Genomic DNA, 26,463 nt, shown 5'->3' with positions numbered 1-26,463 from the left:
AACATCAGGAGACATGACTAGGAGTTGACAGCGGTTGCCGCGGTGAATGGAACCCGGCGTCGTGAACACAAAAACCCGTTTTTCCCAATAACCCCCGCTTTCTACCCACCCCTCGAATTTTCTCTCTGCCGTTCCCTTTTTTCTCGGCCGTCGCGTGAGATACTTTACTATCTTTAAATGTAGCCATTTCGACCGTAGTATGGAGGTAAAAGGGGAAATAAACTGATTCTGCGCAGACCGACTTATGTATCAAATTCCGCCATTTTAAAAGGTTTGTAATGTTATTTAACGTAGAAGCTATACCGTACTATTTTCAATAATTAATTTAAAATGGTTGTATGATGTGTTGTTATTGGTAAAAGTAAAATTATGACGTAAAAAGGAAACAATGTTCAGTTGAAAGAGATCAAAGGCAGGTAGGTTTACAAATTAGCCCTAAAAATTGCGGAATGCTTACTTTTAACGTTAAGCCTTGCTCTTGATTACCATTAGGAAGTAAAGTATGTGGGTTTCATCAAGGTTTCATCAACGACCTAGTTCAAGGGAAAATATTGAAAACACCTTAAGGATTTCATGATTATTCATCAGGTAGTATTAGTATGGAAGAAACTGCCTCCCATTCCAGATAAATTATAATGGAAACACATGATTTGCTGAGCAATGTTGAACCAATTGGTAATGAAGATAGTATGTTTCAATAACCAACAATTTATAGAAATCGTATCAATTTTTTTTATACATAAAGGATAACATATTAATTACATAGATCTGGTTTCGGTTGGAACGCAAACTGATTACACCGACTCGGAAATTGAAAATAGAAGTTTAAAGAGTTATATTAAATCTCTGAAGGAAACTTTAAAAAGATGACACCGAGAGTGGATAAAATTGCACAAAATGATGAAATTACAAGATTCTGCATGGGTTTGTCTACATATGTGGTTTTCATTTGGCATTTTAGGTAATTATTAAAAAAATTCTCGGATAATTATTTCAAAATAGTAATTTTATTTTCATTAATTTAAAGTTATCTGAAAGCCAAAGCTAAAAGGAGAACATATTGGCCAGTTTTTGCAGTACTGGTTCGCCTAAAAGTATATCAGCTTTGGCAATAAAGCGTTTTCCCAAAAATTTGTTATCAAAAGTTATTCTTTTCCGAAAAATGTTATCATTAGGTGCTTCTGTTTATATCACTAACGTAAGTCTGCCCATTCAAAAAATTTTACCCCCCTTTCTCCTAGCACTTGAAAGAAATAATTTGATTTGAACAGTTCCACTAACATAAATGAATGATCTTCCATTAAAGTCAAGCCATTTTCTTTTACCATTAGGTGGTTTCTACATAACATTAAGAGCTATTGGCTCTAACTCTCTTCGCTTCACTATTGCGTAAGGTAACCTTGCATATCTGGAATAGAAAATATATTTCAATCTTTTTAAAAAAATATAAATTAATGTTGACTTAACTATTCATTTTCATGGGATTTAAAATAGTATCAACTAGCGAGATTGGAAATTTCTTTTCTTTGTCCAAATAAGGAAATAGTGATTCTTCCTACCCTTCAGTTCTTCTATTAATCATTCAATGTCTGACTAGTTGTTAGTTCGTGAATAAAATTGACTAGCTCTTTAACCACCACCTGACTTTTGACAAAAGTTTCAGCTACAGTCGGGTCAAAGTAATTATCTTATGTCCGAGCTAAAAAATGAGAAGATAAACGTAATATTTTTGACATTTATTCTTACATGGGGTGAAAATAGTTTTGTAATTTTCATTTTGTAATCTTGAGTAAATTCGCAATTTTTTTCCATTTGTACTTCGTCAGGAAGCTCCAGCAATGTGTGTTTAAACAGAAATATGTATAGAATGTTAGATTTAATAGACACTTAGAATTAACATTCTAATTCATCCGTACGAAGCAGTTCGTTAATATCATTCGTATCATCGTGTGCTATAGCTCTATTGAAACCTTTCATATTCCTGTTGCTTGAATAGTCAATTTCATTCTTCTTTTGTACAAGATAGTCAAAAAAGTCAACAGCTTTAAATCCAGGAATAACAGAGGGACGAGGGTTTTTTTAACCAGTTTAAAATATCATCAAGTAGCTTTGCATCGCAACCTCATTTCTCTGAAAATTACATTATTAATATTCCGCTACAGTATAATTTAATGTTAAATTTACCTCGAAAATATTTGTTGATTTCATTATTGAATTTAAGCTCTGTCTTTCTTTTTGCCTTAGGGATTCGCTTTCGAGTCGATGTAGTGAAATTTTGCACGGACGGACCGAAGTCGCTACTCGCATTAGCCGTTACGCTCGTTTCTAACCCATGGTCGTGGCTAAGGCTTACAATACTTTCTTCGTTTTCGGTTGTTTTATCACCCTCAACCTTTTAGTTTTCGCAAATTCTATTAATATAGTCATTTTTCTTACATTTAGACCTAGATTTTATATTTAAATTTAAACATAACCCATTTAACTTATTCACGTTAAATTTCTATAAACGTGCTCTATGGTTATCCCCATCCATTTTTTCGTCGAGTAGTCTGCTTTTGATACGAAGTTCAAACTGCGCAAGTTTACTTCTTACATCGAAAAGATCTGCGCGGTGGAAGCTCTCGTAAGTCAGTGGCGGCTCTACAACCCAGTCAGAACTGGTTTTTTCTTCAGCGGTAGTTCCCACAATACTCGCTAGAGAACGCCACTAAATATTTCATCTTGGGTCCGTCTCCGAGACTGGAGATACCACGGTTTGGGGGGTAAAAGGTAGAGAAGGGAAAGACACGTTTTTCGTTAACAGCGCGCGTTGGGAAAAGCGCCCGGCTGTGAACTCCTAGTCATGTCTCCTTATAACATCTTATTCTAAAACCAGGTATGTAAAACAATTCAATTTGGGTAATGATCATTTAAATTTAAAAACGGTTCTATCACGATACCCATTGGGGCCCTCAGGGGCCCGTAATTTTGGGTCCTTGATTTCTCAGCGACCACAGAGGCGAAAAATATGAACGACATGTCCATGAATGGGGTGTGAAAAACTCTTTCAGGAGTGATACCCGTTTGGGCCCTTGGGGGCCCGTGACTTTTGGCGTTGATTTATCAGCGACCACTGAGGCGACAAATATGAACGATACGACCATTAATGGGGCGTGAAAAACTCTCAGAGGCTTGATACCCGTTTTAGCCCTCTGGGCCCCTAATTTTGTATGTTTATCGGCAATCTCTGAGTTCACAAATATAAACGATACGTCCATTTATGGGCGATTAAATTTTATCTCGATTGCGATACCCATTGGGACCCTAGGGGGCCCTTAAATTTGGGAAATTGATTTCTTGGAAACCGCTGAGACCACATATGTAAATAATACGTCGATTCATGAGGTATAAACATTTCTCGATAGCGATGACCATTGAAGCCCATACATTTCCTTATGGACTTTTCAATCATAAGCACGTTTTTTTATTTCCTATTTGAATCCTGCTTTGGCGTTTCCCGTCGATGTCTCATCTAACTTGACTATTTATTCCGAAAACCTTCTAACGACATTTCAGTCAGTCTTAAGATATCAGATTTGAAATCCAAACATTATTCCATAAAAATAATTACTATCTCCAAAGAAACAGATATTGAAAATAGGTTCGGATAAAAATATTTATTTTATTAATCATTTTGGCAATTTTCGGAATAATTTCAAGACTCAAAATATCATTATCTATAATTTGATAAATAATTACCATTGATTTTTATTCTCTGACTTATGATTGTAATTATTTGTTTAGTTATGAAACTTGAATTTCAATATTTGACCTGTATTAGAAAAAGTATTGCGATGTTCTTAACGTTTACTATTATTTAAAATAATACCGTGTAATTTTAAATAAAAACAAACCATAAAACCGAAAAGCTTCTGTTTCTGTAACGATATAATTTAATATTTAAAATTACTTTTGGTAAAAATTTAATTATGATAAATATTCAATGTTCTACATTTCAGGCTGAAATATGATTTTAATATTTGACATGCACATGAAAAATGTCTATGAAATTCATTTCAACTTCATGAAAGATAATAGTTTAAACAAACGCGATTGTTCTGGCTGGAGGCTTATCCATTTGCAAAAACCGAGAACGAGCCCGCTGACTGTTATCAGTACGGCGCCGGCGATAGTGTAGGCATCCGCGGGATCATGAAACAAGGTGACTTGGAAGACGAAAGAAAGTAGTATGTCTGGTACGGTTCTCGAGATGACAGCCGGTCCGGCACTCTCCAGATGTAGTGCCGCGGCTTGGAACATAATGGCTAGAAAACTGCACGCGCTCATTAAAATGCCGTAGATATTTTCCAGCTTTAAAGGGTCTGGAATCGAAGCTCTCCCAGAAAGCCCAGTCATCACGCCTCCAATTATAATTCCAAATATAGAGTTATGAAACATTAATACGGCGCAAGTGTACTGTTTGAGTGCCGATAGTGTAATAGTGAATACGGAATTGATAAGCATCGTGGCTAGAGCCGATATCAGACCAAATTTTGAACGTTTACTGGAAAATACGTCAACATCTTTCTTGAAAATCATCAATGGAATCTTCGTGATGATTAATAAGCCTATCGTCGACAGCACTAATGAGAGAAAAAGTGGTCTTGTCATCTTCTCTGAAAATAGATCACATAGATATGTTTTACAGTCAAGTCAAGATCATGTGTAGGCCGAAAAATTGCCCAGAGGTTAGCCTATAGTGGTCTTGCTAGGAATATTAATTAGTGCGTTATGTCATGTTTATTCCCTTGTGAAACTTCTTCACTTGAAATACCATCACTTATTAATCGAAAGTTCCTATTTTAAAGAAATAGTTTCTTTTACGATTTGACAAATAAGAATTGAAATTCATCTCAAATGTGCATAATTATTTCAAACAGGGGTAAAAACGTGTTTAAGGTTGCTATAAGGTTGCAGTTTCTAAATAATAAGCTTTAGAACCAAATGGTGCATTTTATGAAATATATCCTGACTTTCCACTAATTGTAATACAAGGGAAAATAAAATTGGAAGAGTGTACTCACTATTCCAATTTTATTTCCCCTTGAATTACAATCTGACGATCTTTGGTGATTTTCTAATAAATAAATAAATCTATTTATTCCTCTATTCAAGTGCTAATAAAGTCTTCATTATCAAACTCAAACCTGGCACTTGGAAATACCAACTTGCAAATATCCTCTCTGTTTTCTGTAGTTGACTTAGTATAGAACTAAAGAAGAAATTTTAGAAGTTACTCAAAAACGTGTACACTCTGTTTAAAAAGTCTTCGACAGGTGAAATTTTTACCCTCTTTTTAATTCTGATAGAAAACTATAATAGATAGATCGATGAAACCAATTGCAACTATTATTTATTTTCCAATTTCTTTCGTTATTTATCGGTTTCGTCCGCCAAAAATTAATAGTTTGGCGGGAACCGTCAAAACTCATTTTTGACAACTTTTTAAATATTGGTTCTACGGCACTGACTCTCGCGTTTTTGAATTCACAATGGTCGATTCATATTTAGAAAGTGGTAATCGGCTAAAGAAATGTCGTTCAACTCGTTCGCTACTTCGTTTTGAGAATTGGCTGGATAGTCCTGCGTATTAAAACGATTAGGAAAAGATAATGGGTCAAAAAGATGATCTCCGAAAGTTGAGTATTCGTGAGACCTGCTACACAACCAGTCAGCAAAGTCATAAGGGCGTTGCATATTTCCATCATAAATATAGGCCTGCTCGTGGATAGGGCGGTTAGGCCACGATCCGACTTGAAATGTATCTAAAATTTTTAAATTAAGTCATCAAAAAAGGAAAAGGGGGTGCGTGAAATTTCAATGACTAGGAGAGTGCAAAATAATAACATTTGCCCGATCTGACTTTAAGCGCTGACCGTGTACGACTCACTGGCTTGATCGAGTTACGCAACAAAGTAGGAGAGGACAGTACCTTCCATGTCTATGTTATGCAGCCCTTGTATACGGAATCTCGAATCGACATTTTCAGTATTGAACGGGGCTGTGAGTTGGTCTAATTTAATGACGGCGCCTTGTCAACATCTGACTAACCCGGGTAGCGTTAAGACTACAATCACCAAAATAATTCTAAAGTAAAAGCCCTATGTTATTATTGTAATAATTACTGATAATTATTGCGCATAGTATCAGAGACATTATCTGAACCGCTCTTGGTAACCGTGTGAGAGACAAGTACGTCTGGTTTACACAAGCCGCTTGTGAGCTGAGATTGTATTTTCAGAAAATGCCCATCACTGATAATTTAATTTGACGCAGGCGGCCCAGCACCAAGAGTGGTTCACGGCAAAGGGGGGGCGTGCTCCCGCCATGTGACTTGATGATTTGTTATTACACCCATAGCTAGAGATATGTTTTAGCGCCGCCCCGCCCTGTAGTTTTTTTTCTGTATCCGTCACTGGGCCCTTCATGGGTCCGAGTGTGCAATAACTGGTAGCTTTACCGGGGAGTAGGGGTCCGGCTCTTTTAACCCATAAGGGTGATGGCGCACTGCGATATGTTAGCTCTCATCAAATGATCCTATCTCCACCTCCGACTTCGGTCAGGTAAGCGCTGGAAACTGGGTTTCGGCTCAGGCTAACGGAGACGGTCCGTGCCAACTGGCCACCTCGGAGGATTGAATAGCCTGCTGTGGGGCGGCGGGTCTCCGTATGAGGCACAGTGGTCTTGTTTCCCGGTCTTTTGGAGCTCAACGGGATCTCCGGTGCAAGCTGTGTCGGGTTATGTGTACCGCTGTGTGCCCGTCGTTCCCCTTTAGGCGCTCTTTCTGAAGGGTGTGGCTCTCTACCTACTTAGGTACGGAGGGCGTCGGCTGGAGTGGCTATAGCATCCACTCTCTATCCCACAGCTGTGCGCGAATTAGGAACTGGTCACCCCATTGCTGCGCATTTTGTCGGGATGAACGGCTTGCTTCGAGGGTGAGACCATCAGTAGTAGGGTACTACTACCCATGCTGGCTTTGTCACCTGTCCGGGCTTGTGGACGCTGGCGTAGGGCATTCTGATGAGACCACCGGTGTAGTAGGCTTTTTGCTTCGCTTGGAGCACCGGTATATACATTTCCGACCCAATGTATCCGTCACTGCTTCGGGTTACGGACGCTATTATTATTATTTTGCGAATTTCAAGTATTTTTATATAAAAAGGTTTAATTTTTTACATTAAATAAATTTTGTTTATAAAAAGTAGCTTTAAAACGTGTTTCTGTAGTTAATAGGTTGTTTATTTGGCCATAGAGCTCAGGGAAACCGATAAATTAACCCCAAAAATTTCAATTAATCATAAAAAATTCGATTATCTGTTTATTTATGGATATTATTCGCGACTATTATACGATTTAATACGCAACAAATAAGTTTTTATTCGGATAATTTTGGGATATGGATATAAAGAAAATTAACGGAAAATTTCCTATCCGAACGCCGAGCCCTTGTTGGCCATTTTAAGGCTCGGACTTTTACGTTAAGGGAGCAATGAGAAAATGACAGGGCTACGCTATAGTGTACATATACAAGGATGTAACACAACGTCTTCGCGTTTTCCGGTATTGACTTTTAGCCCATTTCCTAGCAATGAAAATCTTAAAAACGGATGGTTTAAAATAATACTGGAAAGTACCGATGGCGTTAAAGCAAGTGGCGGCTCTATCATTGCCGCCTGTATTATGAAAAGGCCGCTGTTATTAGAGATGGCCATGAATATATCCGATTCTTCAAACAACGTGACTTTACTGGAGAGCGTGGTGCTACCTATTTATGGTCAAGGAAGCTTAAATTAAAAATAGCCAAATGATAACGTCGTCAGAGAACCATTGTAGAGTATTATATTTAAACAACTTGTACTTTATCTAGTGGATTTTAACCTAAATTATAAATCCCATGTGAAAATATTGTTTATAATAGCTGTGATTTATTATATTGACCAATTTACAAACCATCCGATTAACGCGAGGGCTACCTATAAGTGCCGCCTTTTTTATTTCGACGCTAGCGACATCTATTGAAAAAAGAGCTACTTCACGTTGCACCGCCACTTGCTTTAAAGCATCTGGAAGGAAACCATGGTGTAGTTTTATTTCTCGGAAACCCCTTGTACAGAAACATCACACAGTAAGCGGTTATCATTTTAAAAAATCTAACCTTAAAAAATATTTTTATAGAGTTGCATTTTATTTTGGAAAGTTTGATCCATCCCACGAGATTGAAATTCCTGAATCAGAACCAAAAGTTGCTTCGGATATCTTGATTGAACAATCGATAATAGTGAACATACCAAATCAACTTGATCTAAATAATAATTCTGGACTTGAAAAGCGCTCAAATCTATGACACAAATGAATTAAATAGCTGAAGGAATCTGACAATATTCCATTTAATAAGATATCGTCATCCTCACATAAAAAGAAGTTCTGCGCTGATTTAAAGGACTTTAAATTATACAATGGGTATAAACGCCAACATGATAGAGATGAAAAGGTTTACGGTTGCTCAATGCTGTTGTCATTCAGAGAATAGCTATTTCTAGTTCTTTGCCGTTCAAAAGTTGGCCTTCTAGAAGAAGATCTTGCTTATAGATTCAAAATTTCAGTTTCAACAGTTTCTAACACTTTTTTCCTGGTTAGATTTGCTTGAGAAACGGTTAAGTCAAATACATATGTGGCCTTCGCGTGCCGTTGTCGACGAACTCATGCCAACGGAGTTTAAACAGAAGTTTCCCACTACGCATGTTGTAGTCCAAACCCGAATGACTACAAAACCCAAAGTAACACATAGGGCTCTCGACACAGCCAACGGCCTAATCGAAATTACCCCAAATGGGTTTATCAGCTTCGTATCGGATTTAGTGCCTCGACGGATGTCTGACAAAGATTTAACGCTACAGTTCGGACTGTTAGATTTCCTTCAATCTGGAGGGGGAATATTAGCGGACAAAGGTTTCCTGATTCACGAGATGTTATAAGAAAGAGGAATATCTAAAAACATGCCACCATTTCTGAAGGTCAAACTCAACTTTCAACTGAAGAAGAAAAACAAACAGGAGAGATAGCTAGTTTACGCAATCATGTAGAGAGTAATCAGGAGTGTTAAGGAATATCACATACTCAGCTCTATTTTCCTAAACAACATGCATAATCAACTGAAGAAGGTATGGATAATGTGTAATTTTTTGGCAAAAATTTGGTACACAGACACACGTTTTTTATTTTATATATATTTTATTTCCGAAATATTCAAGTGGTTTTCAGTGCAGTAGAACCAATGAAAAAAGTAAACCGTCTTTTTGTGTGCTTAAGGCGTTGGGGAATGCAAAGTTGCAGCAGCTTCTAAAAAAGCCAAAAAGAGGTTTTTCCCTTGATTTTTTGCCCTACTCTTGAACATGACTGTTGCCAATTAACCCGGAATAAAGCGCTTCCTCCTGCCGGCCGAGGGAATTGCTCTTTTAGCATGTGCCCAAAGGCCTTCAATGCGATTCGTATGGACCCCGGTTTGACGACGAATATCAAGCGTTCCCCTTATTGGCGCCTGACGGCGCCGCGCACTCACTTCGCTCGAGCGCTGGGGGCGCGCGGCGCCACCCCAACCCCATACTAAAAAAAGCGATGGGCCGTCTATAACGCGACCGAGAGGACAGTACCTAGCCAAACGCACCTAGTATCGCCCAACCGTCAGGTGTTCTACGTTATCTAAAAATTCGAAATCAGGAATTTTTAGTAAACATCCATTGAAAAATCTAAATTTTTAAAGTTAAATATCTCCGCGAATATAAATTTGCGCCGCATAATTCTTGCACCCAAATATTCCTCATCGCCCAAGGTATCAAATAAATATAACACTTGGTCGAAAATCTCGTGTGTCTGTGTACCTTACTTCACCCAATTTTTTTATAAATTTTTTAATGAACCGTTGTTATGTGTAAAATCTCAAAAAAAATTAAATATACTGGTTAAGATAGATGACAATTAAAATCATTCTTAAAAAAGGAGTAACTGAAATATATTCATTAATAAAAATATCATTAGATTAATTTGTATAATATCCTTTTTATATTTAAAATAAAACAATTTGAAATGGTAAAAAATGAGATTTTTTTTATTATTTCTATCCAAATATGTTATGCCAAAATTTTCATGGAAGTATATCAGTTTAGGAACCATTACAGTATTAAAAAATCATCATATATGTTATCCGATCACAGAATGTTTTGTTGTCCCAGCAGTCGACCAAAATATCACACCACCAAAACCCAGTAATACCCATTTGACCCTGAATTATTTTGGTAGTATAACTTGTTATTGCGGTCAAAATGTGACACACCATTTACAACACCTTGCGCTTTGCTTGTGTGTTGCTCTTTGCATTTTGCCAATGTTTTTATTTTGAAAAATCCCCACTGTTCATTTTCCTGGTAAACCAAGTGGTTTGATGAAGCTCCAAACATGGGCAGAGTTGGATTAACGCACAATCTGGCAGGAAAAGTAAATTCGTTGCCTTTAAGAGTTTTGAATTTAGTGTTACGAAGCGCTTAATTTTTAAGCCTTCCTGAATGTATTTATTTTTTGAGATATCAGTTCCTTTGAAAATCGATTTCCGAAATATATAATTCACTTTCTTTCGTCTTTTACACATCAAACTGAACTAGAAGGCAGTTAACCACAACAAGCAATTTGATTGCTCACGTGTGTCAGCCTCAAGCGTTACTGATGCAGCCAAATCAATTTTTAAATTTCTTGGAAGCTTCTTCGGAAACCGTGAGAGATCAACTTTGAAGTTTTCATTTATTTTTAAAAATCCTAATGGGAGAGATATTGGTTTTATTTCTTTTCATGCCGGGACGGTTGTCAAATCGTCTTTTGCGGAAATTGTGCTAGGAACTTCTCTCTTGCAAGTTGAGGGTATTTTTGTGGAAAAGAAAATATTATCATCTTGCACAAGAACAACATGGACCTTCTATTTCCAGATAGCATTCTATCGGATAAAGCTTTTATTATTTTTTGCATTTTTTCATTATCACCTTTAATTCTTCACTATTTTCCCGGTGTATGTTTTACAAACTGTAGCTCGGAAAAAAGGGCTTTAAATATTTTATTTTGGGTAGTTAATCCAGACCACGCTTGAGGCTTTTCTGTACAACTATCTGGTATGAGTTTCATATTGTAATGTTGAAATCTCCCGCCACTTTAGACAAGGCGAAAAAGCACAATCTTTTTATTACAAATAACTCCTTGTATTTTCGATCTAAGCAGACAGCTGTACGGACAATGAATAAACGCTGTTAGCTATGTAAATAAACGAAACATGGTATCAGAAGTGGTAGTGAGGATTTCCGTTGTGGTAATTTCCTGGTAATTTATCATTGTTAATGGATTTTTAATCTCTTCCTCTTACCACACGGCGGTTTATTCCCTCTCCTCGCGACAAGGCTTCGCGACTATTGTTTATACGGCCGCTACGAGTCCGCTAAGGGTTTTTTCTTCCTAAATTACCCTTTGTCTACCGTGTCGACTCATATACCATCGTCTACTTCTGTGTCTTTGGAAAGTGCTGTTTAAGCAAATTGAACTTTGTTCCAGGCCCAATAGGAAATTTATGTAAAAGCTACTGAATAAAACCAAAATGAGATTCAGGATGACTGAAGTTAAGAAAATCGCACATATACTGACTTCAAAAAGAGTTAGTCCAGATAGAGAAAAGGTTCGGGCTATAAACGACATGCCAGTTCCATGTGTACAGGCGTTACAGTTTCATCGGTTTTATCACTTACTTGGCAAAGTTCCAACCTAAACTGTTCGATTACAGTGAACCTCTACGGCCACTCACTCGCAAGGTTCACCTTGGACAAGAGGTAAGAAACATCCTGATGTGTTTGAAGCAATCAAATTATTTGCAAGTGCCGTAGCCGTACCAGTTCTACGTTACTATAATATGGACGATGAGGTCTGCATTCAGTGCGATTCTAGCGAGTATGGGCTCTGTGCTACACTTTTACAAAATGGCCAACTCTTCGCTTCTGCCTGTAAGTCTCTCACTCCAACGTAGCGCAAATATAAGCAGATTGAGAAAGAGTGTTTGGCGATAGACTTTTCCTGTCAACGTTTTTATCAGAATTTATGCGGAAGAGACCAAATCAATAAACCTTTGGAAATGATATTTACAAAGACATTATTAACGCCCCCAAAGCCTTTACAGTGTATCTTATTGAAGCTACAAATTTATAATATAAAGTGCTGTAAAATACAAGAAAGGGTCAGAGATGCATATTGTAGACTGCCTAACCAAGATTAATCTACCTCTGAACTCAAACTCAATCACTGAACAAGGCCCTTTGGTATTTCAACTGGCATATTTTGAAGATATCCGGCACGAATCCTACTTACGAGTAGCTAGCGATCGCTTAACCAAAATACGTGCTGCCGCGAACTCTGATAAATCTCTTCAAATTCTATATACCACTATCTATCAAGGCTGGCCTACATCCTAAGCCAAAACGCTGCTGAAATACGAGGTTATTGGACGTAGAGAGATGAGTTAACCATTGATAATGGACTTATTTACAAATGCGTTCGAGTTATAATGCATAATGCGTCACGAAATGTTGAAAATTTTACACTCTAGTCACGAGAGAAGTTGTTTATTCACCAGTAATAACAGATCAGGTGAAACAAACACTAGGAAAATGCAAGGCCGGCAACGAATTTAGCTCAGCGCAAGCTACTGTAAGGAACCTCTGATTTCCGTTCCACTTGCCTCGCTATCATGGCAAAAGGTAGCGTTGGATCTATTTACTCTCAGTATAAGCAATCGGAAGTACTTAGTCTTAGTTAACATTTATTCTGATTATTGGGAAGTTGATCCGTTACCTGACACTACAGGGGAAACCTTGGTGGAATGTTGTAAAAGACATTTCAGCCAGTTTGGTATACTAGAGGTTGTCATCTCCGACAACGGCCCTCCCTTCAATGGCCGCGTATTACATGAATTCGCAGATCTCTATGGTTTTTGTCACGAAACCTCATCACCCTATCATGCTCAAGGCAATGGCAAAGCAGAATCGGCCGTGAAGATTGCCAAGACAATGCTTCCAAAGTATGAGCGCACAAAAGAAGACCTGCATATGACCTTACTAGATTAGAGGAGCGCTCTGACAGAAGGCATTAATTCTAGCCCCGCTCAACGGTAGATGTGTCGTCGCCTATGCTCCCAATTACCATTTTCCAGGTCTCAGCTACGTCCGCAAGAAACAAAGAGCGCGGCGCCAGTTGAGTAAAGCATGGTTCGACAAATATACGAAACAGTTGCTCGACATCAATCCTGGTGAAGCCGTATGGGTTAAGCCTAACCCGAATCTACAGTAAAGTCTATGGAAAGAAGGCGTCGTGGTATCCAAGGTCGCTGACTGCTCCTATTCTGTCCGCGTTGATGAGAAGGAATATAGACGAAATCATATTGTTCTTAGACCAAAGATGCGAACGGTACCTGAGTTTTACCAACACAGATACCTGTACCTGAAATGTTTCCAGACTGCAATACTTCCCCAATGCAACCTAATTCATTGCCTAAACCTATCCCCCTATTTCAGAATCTCCAAAAACAGTGGCCCGGACTGGCCAGGTTGGCTGGTCAGCGATCGCCAAATTGATTATAATAAATCTTTCCTACAGGTTGTTTAGACGCGTTTGACGTTACAAATTAATGTGCACGTAGAATCTAGTACACTTGAAACGTTATTTGTTGTCTTATAAATAACCATTTAGATTTTTATTCCAAGTCACGGGTAGTGACACATCAAATTACTGCAACTAGAAGTGGCCGACAAGTTAATTACGCCACCAACAAAATATAAAGATTATTTCCACAAATTATACGGGCTATTGATACTTTCTTTTATATACGCCACAGAATAAGAATTCTTATAGTAATAAATAATTTTCTTTTTCCAATGTTTAAATCTGCCGTAACTATAGACAAAGTGAAAATGTACAATCTCCTTATTACATATTTCTCCTTGTATTTACAATCCTAGCAGACAGCTGTACGGATAAAGCTCAGAGCCTCAGACAATAAATAAACGCTTTTAGCGATGATACGTTTAGACTCTTAGTATTTAAATATAGACAGAACTTAAATACACGAAACAGTATGAATACCTTTCCAACACGCTTACCATCTAGAAGGTACCATAGTACCGAACCAACGTGCTTGCAAACTCTTACTTCACTCGCCTTACACCCACACCAGGCTGATTCCACAACTGCAGACTTTTTGTTTATGGTGATGGCGACGTCATACGTATTTGAAAGAGTAAAAGAACCACCCACTATGCTTTTCACATAAATATTTGGAATTGTAGATGTTTTTGGCCCACAACATAGCATGACTTCTGACACGGTACTCGACTTAAACATCCGATATACTAATGGTCAAATGTTTTTTAGCTTAAGAATCATCGTGATGACTAGTAATTGATTTTTCATTGAATATTCCAGGAATAGCATTTAGTTGTTTCGTCCAGTTTCTGGGTAGTAGTAAATTTATGTTTATGGCTTTCTTCTAAGAATTTTTTAAATTACACCTAATTAAAATTATTTTGTTAGGCTTAAGAATATTATAACGTTTTCAATGATTAGTTAAACTTACTTTTTCAGTTTTTTAGTTGCCTTCAGGTTTTCCATGGCCTATTAAACCTTTTAACTAACCACAAAATAAACACATTATGGCCCCTAAAATAGTAACTCTCCAGCAGTACACGAATATAAAATATACTTTTGGGAAAAGATCTAGCCCTTCAAAATGAATTGAGCTCCTTCGTATCTCGTGACGAAAGCGAGACATAAAAACAAGTTCGGTAAACGTAATGACTTTACAGAAAAGGCCTATTAGTGAGAGCGCATGGTTACAAAAAACACCCGAATTGTTCGGAAATAGTATACTGCTCGGAAAATTTATATACACGTTCGTTGAACTATACTCTCGACTACCTAATTTTCATTTTTAAAAAAACCTACTGGAAAAATATTTATAAGCACTAAACTGCTTGTTGCCGAGGCCGCGCGCATCTTCGTTTGATTTTGTTTTTTAAATTATATATTCTACGTTGCACGGCATCTCCACAACTTCGAATAGAGTGTTGTCGTCTGATACGATTTTGAAAACTCGTAACGTCACAGCTGTAGTGTTAATAGTGGCCGCCATGACAGTTACCGTTTTTTATCAATAGGCAAATTACAATGGTGACGTCGCAGGGTTTCAGACGACAACACTCTATATGTAATTTGAAAAACACTCACAAACTAAGATGCGCGCGGCCTCGGCAACAAGCGGGTTTTTTGCTTATAAACTTTTTTCCAGTAGGTTTTTTTGAAAAATAAAAATTAGGTAGTCGAGAGTATACACTCTTTTTCGCGATATTTTACTGGGCGCGTCCATTTTTGGTTTTCCCTCTTTCAGCCCCATCCTCCATTACCGCCCAAAGAGTGGATGCTAGACTCCCCGCTGAGGGCAGAGGCAATGGCCGACGAGCGGGAGGCAAGTAAGAGGGGTAAAATAAAGGCGCGAAAAAGATTGTATAGTTCAAGGCACGTGTATATAAATTTTAAGAGCTGTATACCAATTCCGAACAATTTGTCACCGTGCGCTCTCACTATATTACTTCGAAGATAACCCTTTATTAGAAGTTTGAAACGCAAACTGAACGTCACGTTGGCCGAGCGACGTTTGCAAATTTTGTGCCCTAGTCCAATACCTGGTTTTTTAGGGTAAGCAGTCTTATTCTTAACCCTGTTCACGAAATAGAAAAGCAGGCTGGAGGTGAAAATGGAAGAAGGGACAAAGAATTTAAACTAAAGCGTCGTCCGCTGGTAAAATGCGGGATATTTTCGTCGATTCTATTGGTGAAATAAATCATTGCCTGAGAGTGTTATGTTTTCTATGGATAATCTGCCTATTTGTTTTGTATTCAATAACGTCAATTATACTAAATACACTTGGAATCCGTACAAAGATGGGTAAAGTAATTAATTCAACTCTATGTAAACTCACCCTTGAGAAAAAGTATTGCGAAAATTGACACAAGAACTGGAGAGCAGAAAACGATGGCATTTGCTTTAGCCAGTGGGAGGTTTTCATAGGCCTCGTACCGAAAATAAGCGGAGAACGACAAACTTGCTCCGGATAAAATCAGAACGAAAGCAGAATTACTTTGATAGAGTTTATCTCCTGACAAAATGCACAAAGGAATCGAGAAGAAGAAGTTGAACAAGCTTCTGATTAGCAGTAACTGTCCTGTACAAGAAATATTAGTCCAACCACATTCCCATATTCAAACCAAGCAAAACAATTATTCAAAAGCATAGTCTGGCATGCTGTTAATTTTAAAGAAGGTAATACTTGATAAAAGTTTGAAGACGCACCATATATCTCAGCTTAGTAAAGTTATCTACCATAATACGAATTCCTGATGTAACTAAACAACTTCAGCTGTCTTTTTAAAGATATTTCAGATACGCGCAATTTCCAAATTTTGGTTTAAAATATATTTAATTCAATAATTTTGTCTTTATAGTTTGCATAATGTTCTTCTAAAATTAGAGTTATTAACTAAACGACTAAGAATTTTTTCGACAATCACATATCCTTTATTAAGTGGTAGGTATTATAATTCGGCACCCCTAGTGGCTTCGTCCTCACCTTACACATAATTCCGTAAAATAATGATAAATTATTGAATCGGAGTATGAAATTTTAAATTATAAAGAATAGTTTAGTTTTTGTTGGTACTTATTTTTAATCTTCTGGCTTTAAACACGTTTTTGGTGGTAATAATTTTTGTTGACCTAAAGTGGTTCTATATCTGGAAGCATTATCCATAAGGCTGACTAGGCTGAAAACTAGAGGCCCACCAAGAGCAGGGTCCAAGCAGGGGCCCATGCATCGCAAATGGGAGGGGATGTTGAAAGGTTTAAGTGCCCAAAGAAGCTAGAAGCCTAGGGGTGCTGGCATGGGTTAATACGGCACTGCTTATACCAAATGCGACATAAGCCCCAAAAGTGTGCCAGCACGTTATATTTTTCACGAAGAGCTTGTCGCGAAGTAAAAAGAGAGAGTTAAGCCTAGTTCCCACTAGGGATAGGTTATCATTTAGTGCGAAAATTTAAAACGCTAAGCCAAATATCGCTTCAAAATGAACCAAATGAAGAGTCATGTTGAGAATTTCAATAATATAAATTTAATTTAACTATAAAGGGTGTTTCAAAAGGTTATGCAAATATTTAAGGAGTTGTAGGGGATTAGTTGAGAAGTATGCCTGTTTTTTCCCATTTTCCTACGATGATTTGTAAGAGCGCCAGAGAGCTTCAAAGTAAAGAGCTGCATTTGAAGAAAAAACGTTACCATTCCCGACAACAAAAATACCATTCCCATCCCAATTTTCTCATTCCCGACCATTCCATTCCCGTGAATTTTCAAATAAATGCATTCCCATTCCATTCCCGGAAAAGTATTCTCATTCCCGCCCATTCCCTAAATTCCCGATTTTCCCATTCCCGAAGCAATTAATTTTGAACATTATAATAACTCCAAGAATGTATTAAATGTATACTTCGGGAGAACGATTACGTTGGGAATATCAATGGAGTTGAAAGGACACCATGGACGTCCTTTTCCCAGCCTCGTGCATTGCAAAAAGGAAAACGTCAAACGGTGTCCGGGTCAGAGACACCCCCATAATAATGAAATATTTATATTGGATTCACCCGTTTCACTCGAACTAAATTCTATTTAAGTGGGCCAATCACTTAGTACATTATGTATATAAAATGGGGGAGAATCCATTCCCGTCCATTCCCGAGGCAAAATTTTCCATTCCCATTTAAATAAATGATTTTCCATCCATTCCATTCCCGGTAAAAAATATTGATACCATTTCCATCCATTCCCGCGGTAACCATGGTAAATGGTAAAAAACTGATTCCATGCAGCTCTCTACTTCAAAGTGTGGCCTACTAGCCCCTGGAAGTAGGCTGCAACAAGCGCAAAACCAAGCAGCAGGGATTTGATTACTGTAAACAATAATTTCATCGATTTACTTTAGAAATTGAGACGTAAACGCGTTTTGTGTGCCGTTTACGGGTATCAGTCTGCATTGTCCGAATATTAAAGGATTGGCTAAATTAAAGCATAAAGGATCTGCTAACTATTAGGGGGAATGTTTAGAAATGGTTTCTGCCTCTACATATTTCTAAGCTTCGTGGTGTATTGACTAGTTAGAATGAACTAATTTATCCCTCACGGTGAAGACTTGTAGTTTACAAGTAAAATTTGTTTGCTTCAAAATCATTGGCCTATTAATATAATAATGGCTGTGACCTTTAACGACCATGCGCTAAAGTCATGAGGTTCACAATATTTTTTGATTTAATGCACTAAAGTTTGACTAAATCGCTTGGTAAAAGTGAAAAGGATCGTGACCTGCGTACATGGTGCTTTCCTCGGCCACAAAAACAGACGTGAGGCAGTACATGACTCCGCTCAAAGTTCCGATGGCAATCCCTTTAAAACTCACGCCGGACTCATTCTCACGATTGTTTGCTTTTGCATTTGAATAATTCGCTTCGTCAACTGCGCTCTGACTTTCTGAGATAGAGTTGTAATTCGGGGTTGATAGTTGCGTCCTATTTTCCATCTTTGTTTCTTCAATTCTATTCATGAATAAATAAAATATTTAATTTAAAATTGAGGAATTTAATGTACACTCTGTTTAAAAAGTCTTCGACAGGTGAAATTTTTGCCCTCTTTTTAATTCTGCTAGAAAACTATAATAGATAAATCGATGAAACCATTGCAACTATTATTTATTTTCCAATATCTTTCGTTATTTATCGGTTTCATCCACCAAAAATTAATAGTTTTGGCAGCTACCGTCAAAACTCATTTTTGACAACTTTTTAAATATTGGTTCTACGGCACTGACTCGCGCATTTTTGAATTCACAATGGTCGATTCATATTTAGAGAGTGGGAACAGTTGAGAAGTTATCACGTTTACAAACTTTCGTCGAAATTGGGAAACACCTAAAATGCATCAAGCGATTATTAATAACGCAACTTCGACAGCGATTCAATAACATTGAAAATATATTTAATTAAAGGCCGCTTTAAAAAAAACAAATCCCAAGAACAACTTGGCAAGTGGTTTTAGGATTATCCTTTTTTATACGCTTTTAAAAAGCTATTTGCGTTAGAAATTGTTTATAATAATGGTTACCATAATTTTAAACCAGCCTTTAATTAAACATGTTGTTGGATCGCTGTCGAAGTTACGTTATTAATAATCGCTTGGTGCATTTTAGGTGTTTCCCAATTTCGACGAAAGTTTGGAAACGCGATAACTTCTCTACCGTTGGTTGTAGAGGGAAAGTTTTTCCACTTTCTAAATATGAATCGACCATTGTGAATTCAAAATTGCGCGAGCCAGTGCCGTAGAACCAATATTTAAAAAGTTGTCAAAAATGAGTTTTGACGGTAGCTGCCAAAACTCTTAATTTTTGGTGGACGAAACCGATAAATAACGAAAGATATTGGAAAATAAATAATAGTTGCATTTGGTTTCATCGATCTATCTATTATAGTTTTCTAGCAGAATTAAAAAGAGGGCAAAAATTTCACCTGTCGAAGACTTTTTAAACAGAGTGTACTGAAATGAATGGAAATTATGATGTTAAAAATTGTTAGGCATTAGGCTTGGTGTCCACTATCACGCGCTATGTTCCGATTCATGAAAACGTTCAGCGGATATTAAACTTTGAACATAAGACTAAGTTTGAATTGCGCATAAAGACGCGTGTATTCAGCACTAGAGAGGCGTGGGAGAAAAATAAAATTGAATCTAATTATCTACGCTACCTGGCGGAGAAAAAGATAAAATCCTCCCAATCCCCTCACCAGTGGCGGCTAAAGAAGGCTGGGTCCCCGGAGCATTGTTTTGTGACACCCCCAGGACCGTGCAGAAGTTTTCACGTCTGTCTTCTTTAAGTTTAATCGTTCTGATTTGCACCCCCCCCCCCTCGAGCTCCTCCGATGGCACGCCTGGCTACCCTGGTATCCTTGTAAAAATGTAAAAACAAAGGTTAAACTCTACAAGGTCCAAAAACGTATCTTATCGAAAAATACATATATTTTTTAAATTAAAGGTATAAAAAGCAAAATATTGCGGTATATTATGTCATTCTCATTTAGTAATCATAGTAGATGCAATTTTAATGTCTGTCCCTTCTTAGCCGTAACACTTACAAGAATAAACACTGTTTTTTCAGTTCGTAGAACTGGTTTTTGTATAAGGAGAAAAAAGATTAAATGGAACGTATTATTTATTTAGGTGAAAACAAATAGGTTTCATATGAAAACACTGTTTAGAACAGCGAAGACTTAACGAAGTATTTTAGTTTTAAATTTGAAGCGTATTTAGTGTTTTTACTTGGCTTAAACTTTATTACCTTGTTTAGTTGAACTGGGGTATCCTTTAAATGAAGTAAAACGTTAGTTAAGCGAATTACCGAATTTATAACTAATTATTTCATTAAAATGAATAGACAGCGTATATGCAAGGACGGACAAAACTGAAACTAAAAAAATGACGTTACTAGATTTTTATGAATCGTGTTCTTTAGTTTTTTCGTGTTAGAGAAAAATATTTATCTGGCAAACCCGTAAGAAATTGAGAGCAGTCGAGTTTTAGGAGTAGCGTAGTTGCTTGCCTAGGCTTCACTAATTTCCGGCTTTCCGCGCCGTTTTTCTTATTTTAAATGATTTTTGTAATAAATGTATGATGGTAAACAAGCAAAATACTAGTCCCAAATCCACAGGTTTAAAAAGAAACTTAGATCATGAAAATAACCTTAACCCCAAACATACTTCAACACCTAGGGTGCCTCCTACAACTGATAAAATGTATGTCTCTAAAATATTCATATAAAGACCGGACATAAGCCGAATTCTCTTAAACCGAAGAATAAAAAAAGTTTTTAGTCCTGCTGAACTAGCTCTATAGTCTGTATGAAAAGTTTGACCGGTTATGGACCGATTTTATAGAACGCTCTATTGCTGTATTTGTTCTCTCCGCTGTGCCCCGGTGCCTTTCCCGTCTCGTATTCCCTCTCTCCCTTCTGTGAGAATGGACCTTCTCCGTTTTCCCCTTTACCCCGTTGCCGCTCCCCAAGTAGCCGGTACCGCGAAACGGGAATTTGCTAAGAGCGTCGCCCCAAAAAATCGAATTTCTTTAAACTAATCATTAAGCACTTAAAAAAACAATTAAATCGAAACATATATAAGGCACAGGCCTAGGACAAAGAGTTTTAGAGATATAAAAATAACAAGCAATGCATGTTAGAAAAGGATCTCAGTCGAAATTTCGGGACTTACGGTTTCAGCATAGACGATACGGAACAGATTGCGTTATAGAACTGGGGGTTTGAAGAAGGCAGGAATCGACGGTAAGAATAAACAGTAAAGCTATCGGTTTACTTTAATGCTAGAAAAGGATCTCAGTCGAAATTTCGGGACTTACGGTTTCAGCATAGACCAAAGCCAGGCGATACGGAACAGATTGCGTTATAGAACTGGGGGTTTGAAGAAGGCAGGAATCGACGGTAAGAATAAACAGTAAAGCTATCGGTTTACTTTAATGCTAGAAAAGGATCTCAGTCGAAATTTCGGGACTTACGGTTTCAGCATAGACCAAAGCCAGGCGATACGGAACAGATTGCGTTATAGAACTGGGGGCTTGAAGAAGGCAGGAATCGAGGGTAAGAATAAACAGTAAAGCTATCGGTTTACTTTACTGCTAGAAAAGGATCTCAGTCGAAATTTCGGGACTTACGGTTTCAGCATAGACCAAAGCCAGGCGATACGGAACAGATTGCGTTATAGAGCTGGGGGCTTGAAGAAGGCAGGAATCGAGGGTAAGAATAAACAGTAAAGCTATCGGTTTACTTTAATGCTCGAAAAGGATCTCAGTCGAAATTTCGGGACTTACGGTTTCAGCATAGACCAAAGCCAGGCGATACGGAACAGATTGCGTTATAGAGCTGGGGGCTTGAAGAAGACAGGAATCGAGGGTAAGAATAAACAGTAAAGCTATCGGTTTACTTTAATGCTCGAAAAGGATCTCAGTCGAAATTTCGGGACTTACGGTTTCAGCATAGACCAAAGCCAGGCGATACGGAACAGATTGCGTTATAGAACTGGGGGCTTGAAGAAGGCAGGAATCGAGGGTAAGAATAAACAGTAAAGCTATCGGTTTACTTTAATGCTCGAAAAGGTTCTCAGTCGAAATTTCGGGACTTACGGTTTCAGCATAGACCAAAGCCAGGAGATACGGAACAGATTGCGTTATAGAACTGGGGGCTTGAAGAAGGCAGGAATCGAGGGTAAGAATAAACAGTAAAGCTATCGGTTTACTTTAATGCTATAAAAGAATCTCAGTCGAAATTTCGGGACTTACGGTTTCAGCATAGACCGAAGCCAGGCGATACGGAACAGATTGCGTTATAGAACTGGGGGCTTGAAGAAGGCAGGAATCTAGGGTAAGAATAAACAGTAAAGCTATCGGTTTACTTTAATGCTAGAAAAGGATCTCAGTCGAAATTTCGGGACTTACGGTTTCAGCATAGACCAAAGCCAGGCGATACGGAATAGATTGCGTTATAGAACTGGGGGCTTGAAGAAGGCAGGAATCGAGGGTAAGAATAAACAGTAAAGCTATCGGTTTACTTTAATGCTCGAAAAGGATCTCCGTCGAAATTTCGGGACTTACGGTTTCAGCATAGACCAAAGCCAGGCGATACGGAACAGATTGCGTTATAGAACTGGGGGCTTGAAGAAGGCAGGAATCGAGGGTAAGAATAAACAGTAAAGCTATCGGTTTACTTTAATGCTAGAAAAGGATCTCAGTCGAAATTTCGGGACTTACGGTTTCAGCATAGACCAAAGCCAGGCGATACGGAACAGATTGCGTTATAGAGCTAAGGGCTTGAAGAAGGCAGGAATCGAGGGTAAGAATAAACAGTAAAGCTATCGGTTTACTTTAATGCTCGAAAAGGATCTTAGTCGAAATTTCGGGACTTACGGTTTCAGCATAGACCAAAGCCAGGCGATACGGAACAGATTGCGTTATAGAACTGGGGGCTTGAAGAAGGCAGGAATCGAGGGTAAGAATAAACAGTAAAGCTATCGGCTTACTTTAATGCTAGAAAAGGATCTCAGTCGAAATTTCGGGACTTACGGTTTCTGCATAGACCAAAGCCAGGCCATACGGAACAGATTGCGTTATAGAACTGGGGGCTTGAAGAAGACAGGAATCGAGGGTAAGAATAAACAGTAAAGCTATCGGTTTACTTTAATGCTAGAAAAGGATCTCAGTCGAAATTTCGGGACTTACGGTTTCAGCATAGACCAAAGCCAGGCGATACGGAACAGATTGCGTTATAGAACTGGGGGCTTGAAGAAGGCAGGAATCGAGGGTAAGAATAAACAGTAAAGCTATCGGTTTACTTTAATGCTAGAAAAGGATCTCAGTCGAAATTTCGGGACTTACAGTTTCAGCATAGACCAAAGCCAGGCGATACGGAACAGATTGCGTTATAGAACTGGGGGCTTGAAGAAGGCAGGAATCGGGGGTAAGAATAAACAGTAAAGCTATCAGTTTACTTTAATGCTAGAAAAGGATCTCAGTCGAAATTTCGGGACTTACGGTTTCAGCATCGACCAAAGCCAGGCGATACGGAACAGATTGCGTTATAGAACTGGGAGCTTGAAGAAGGCAGGAATCGAGGGTAAGAATAAACAGTAAAGCTATCGGTTTACTGTAATGCTCGAAAAGGATCTCAGTCGAAATTTCGGGACTTATGGTTTCAGCATAGACCAAAGCCATGCGATACGGAACAGATTGCGTTATAGAACTGGGGGCTTGAAGAAGGCAGGAATCGAGGGTAAGAATAAACAGTAAAGCTATCGGTTTACTTTAATGCTAGAAAAGGAACTCAGTCGAAATTTCGGGACTTACGGTTTCAGCATAGACCAAAGCCAGGCGATACGGAACAGATTGCGTTATAGAACTGGGGGCTTGAAGAAGGCAGGAATCGAGGGTAAGAATAAACAGTAAAGCTATCGGTTTACTTTAATGCTAGAAAAGGATCTCAGTCGAAATTTCGGGACTTACGGTTTCAGCATAGACCAAAGCCAGGCGATACGGAACAGATTGCGTTATAGAACTGGGGGCTTGAAGAAGGCAGGAGTCGAGGGTAAGAATAAACAGTAAAGCTATCAGTTTACTTTAATGCTAGAAAAGGATCTCAGTCGAAATTTCGGGACTTACGGTTTCAGCATCGACCAAAGCCAGGCGATACGGAACAGATTGCGTTATAGAACTGGGAGCTTGAAGAAGGCAGGAATCGAGGGTAAGAATAAACAGTAAAGCTATCGGTTTACTGTAATGCTCGAAAAGGATCTCAGTCGAAATTTCGGGACTTATGGTTTCAGCATAGACCAAAGCCATGCGATACGGAACAGATTGCGTTATAGAACTGGGGGCTTGAAGAAGGCAGGAATCGAGGGTAAGAATAAACAGTAAAGCTATCGGTTTACTTAAATGCTAGAAAAGGATCTCAGTCGAAATTTCGGGACTTACGGTTTCAGCATAGACCAAAGCCAGGCGATACGGAACAGATTGCGTTATAGAACTGGGGGCTTGAAGAAGGCAGGAATCGAGGGTAAGAATAAACAGTAAAGCTATCGGTTTACTTTAATGCTAGAAAAGGATCTCAGTCGAAATTTCGGGACTTACGGTTTCAGCATAGACCAAAGCCAGGCGATACGGAACAGATTGCGTTATAGAACTGGGGGCTTGAAGAAGGCAGGAATCGAGGGTAAGAATAAACAGTAAAGCTATCAGTTTACTTTAATGCTAGAAAAGGATCTCAGTCGAAATTTCGGGACTTACGGTTTCAGCATAGACCAAAGCCAGGCGATACGGAACAGATTGCGTTATAGAACTGGGAGCTTGAAGAAGGCAGGAATCGAGGGTAAGAATAAACAGTAAAGCTATCGGTTTACTGTAATGCTCGAAAAGGATCTCAGTCGAAATTTCGGGACTTATGGTTTCAGAATAGACCAAAGCCATGCGATACGGAACAGATTGCGTTATAGAACTGGGGGCTTGAAGAAGGCAGGAATCGAGGGTAAGAATAAACAGTAAAGCTATCGGTTTACTTTAATGCTAGAAAAGGATCTCAGTCTAAATTTTGGGACTTACGGTTTCAGCTTAGACCAAAGCCAGGCGATACGGAACTGATTGCGTTATAGAACTGGGGGCTTGAAGAAGGCAGGAATCGAGGGTAAGAATAAACAGTAAAGCTATCTTTTTACTTTAATGCTAGAAAAGGATCTCAGTCGAAATTTCGGGACTTACGGTTTCAGCATAGACCAAAGCCAGGCGATACGGAACAGATTGCGTTATAGAACTGGGGGCTTGAAGAAGGCCGGAATCGAGGGTAAGAATAAACAGTAAAGCTATCGGTTTACTTTAATGCTAGAAAAGGATCTCAGTCGAAATTTCGGGACTTACGGTTTCAGCATAGACCAAAGCCAGGCGATACGGAACAGATTGCGTTATAGAACTGGGGGCTTGAAGAAGGCAGGAATCGAGGGTAAGAATAAACAGTAAAGCTATCGGTTTACTTTAATGCTAGAAAAGGATCTCAGTCGAAATTTCGGGACTTACGGTTTCAGCATAGACCAAAGCCAGGCGATACGGAACAGATTGCGTTATAGAACTGGGGGCTTGAAGAAGGCAGGAGTCGAGGGTAAGAATAAACAGTAAAGCTATCAGTTTACTTTAATGCTAGAAAAGGATCTCAGTCGAAATTTCGGGACTTACGGTTTCAGCATCGACCAAAGCCAGGCGATACGGAACAGATTGCGTTATAGAACTGGGAGCTTGAAGAAGGCAGGAATCGAGGGTAAGAATAAACAGTAAAGCTATCGGTTTACTGTAATGCTCGAAAAGGATCTCAGTCGAAATTTCGGGACTTATGGTTTCAGCATAGACCAAAGCCATGCGATACGGAACAGATTGCGTTATAGAACTGGGGGCTTGAAGAAGGCAGGAATCGAGGGTAAGAATAAACAGTAAAGCTATCGGTTTACTTAAATGCTAGAAAAGGATCTCAGTCGAAATTTCGGGACTTACGGTTTCAGCATAGACCAAAGCCAGGCGATACGGAACAGATTGCGTTATAGAACTGGGGGCTTGAAGAAGGCAGGAATCGAGGGTAAGAATAAACAGTAAAGCTATCGGTTTACTTTAATGCTAGAAAAGGATCTCAGTCGAAATTTCGGGACTTACGGTTTCAGCATAGACCA

At 38.5% G+C, this 26,463-nt stretch overlaps 1 protein-coding gene across 4 annotated transcripts in view; it reads right to left on the bottom strand.

The window, feature by feature from the left end:
- Positions 1–4,002: 4,002 nt before the first annotated feature.
- The window catches only part of LOC149959056 (solute carrier family 35 member G1-like), a 60,789-nt gene continuing 38,328 nt past the window's right edge, over positions 4,003–26,463 (bottom strand). For 2 of the 4 annotated variants that reach the window (XM_090165130.1, XM_090165129.1), the window contains 3 exons: positions 18,518–18,747; positions 16,091–16,333; positions 4,003–4,655 (listed from right to left, as the gene is read on the bottom strand). In XM_090165130.1, the coding sequence (XP_090021256.1) occupies positions 4,051–4,655; positions 16,091–16,333; positions 18,518–18,731 (1,062 nt within the window). In that variant the 5' untranslated portion in view covers positions 18,732–18,747 and the 3' untranslated portion in view covers positions 4,003–4,050. Of the gene's footprint in view, positions 4,656–16,090; positions 16,334–18,517; positions 18,748–19,950; positions 20,003–26,463 lie in introns of those variants that run through there. The other 2 variants (XM_090165132.1, XM_090165131.1) reach the window with 2 other exon arrangements.

Source organism: Leiobunum rupestre, chromosome 2, assembly GCF_980474605.1.
Source record: "Leiobunum rupestre chromosome 2, qqLeiRupe1.1.hap1, whole genome shotgun sequence".
NCBI lineage: Eukaryota > Metazoa > Arthropoda > Arachnida > Opiliones > Sclerosomatidae > Leiobunum > Leiobunum rupestre.
The sequence above is the reverse complement of the archived record's forward strand: the minus strand, read 5'-3'. Positions and strand labels throughout refer to the sequence as shown.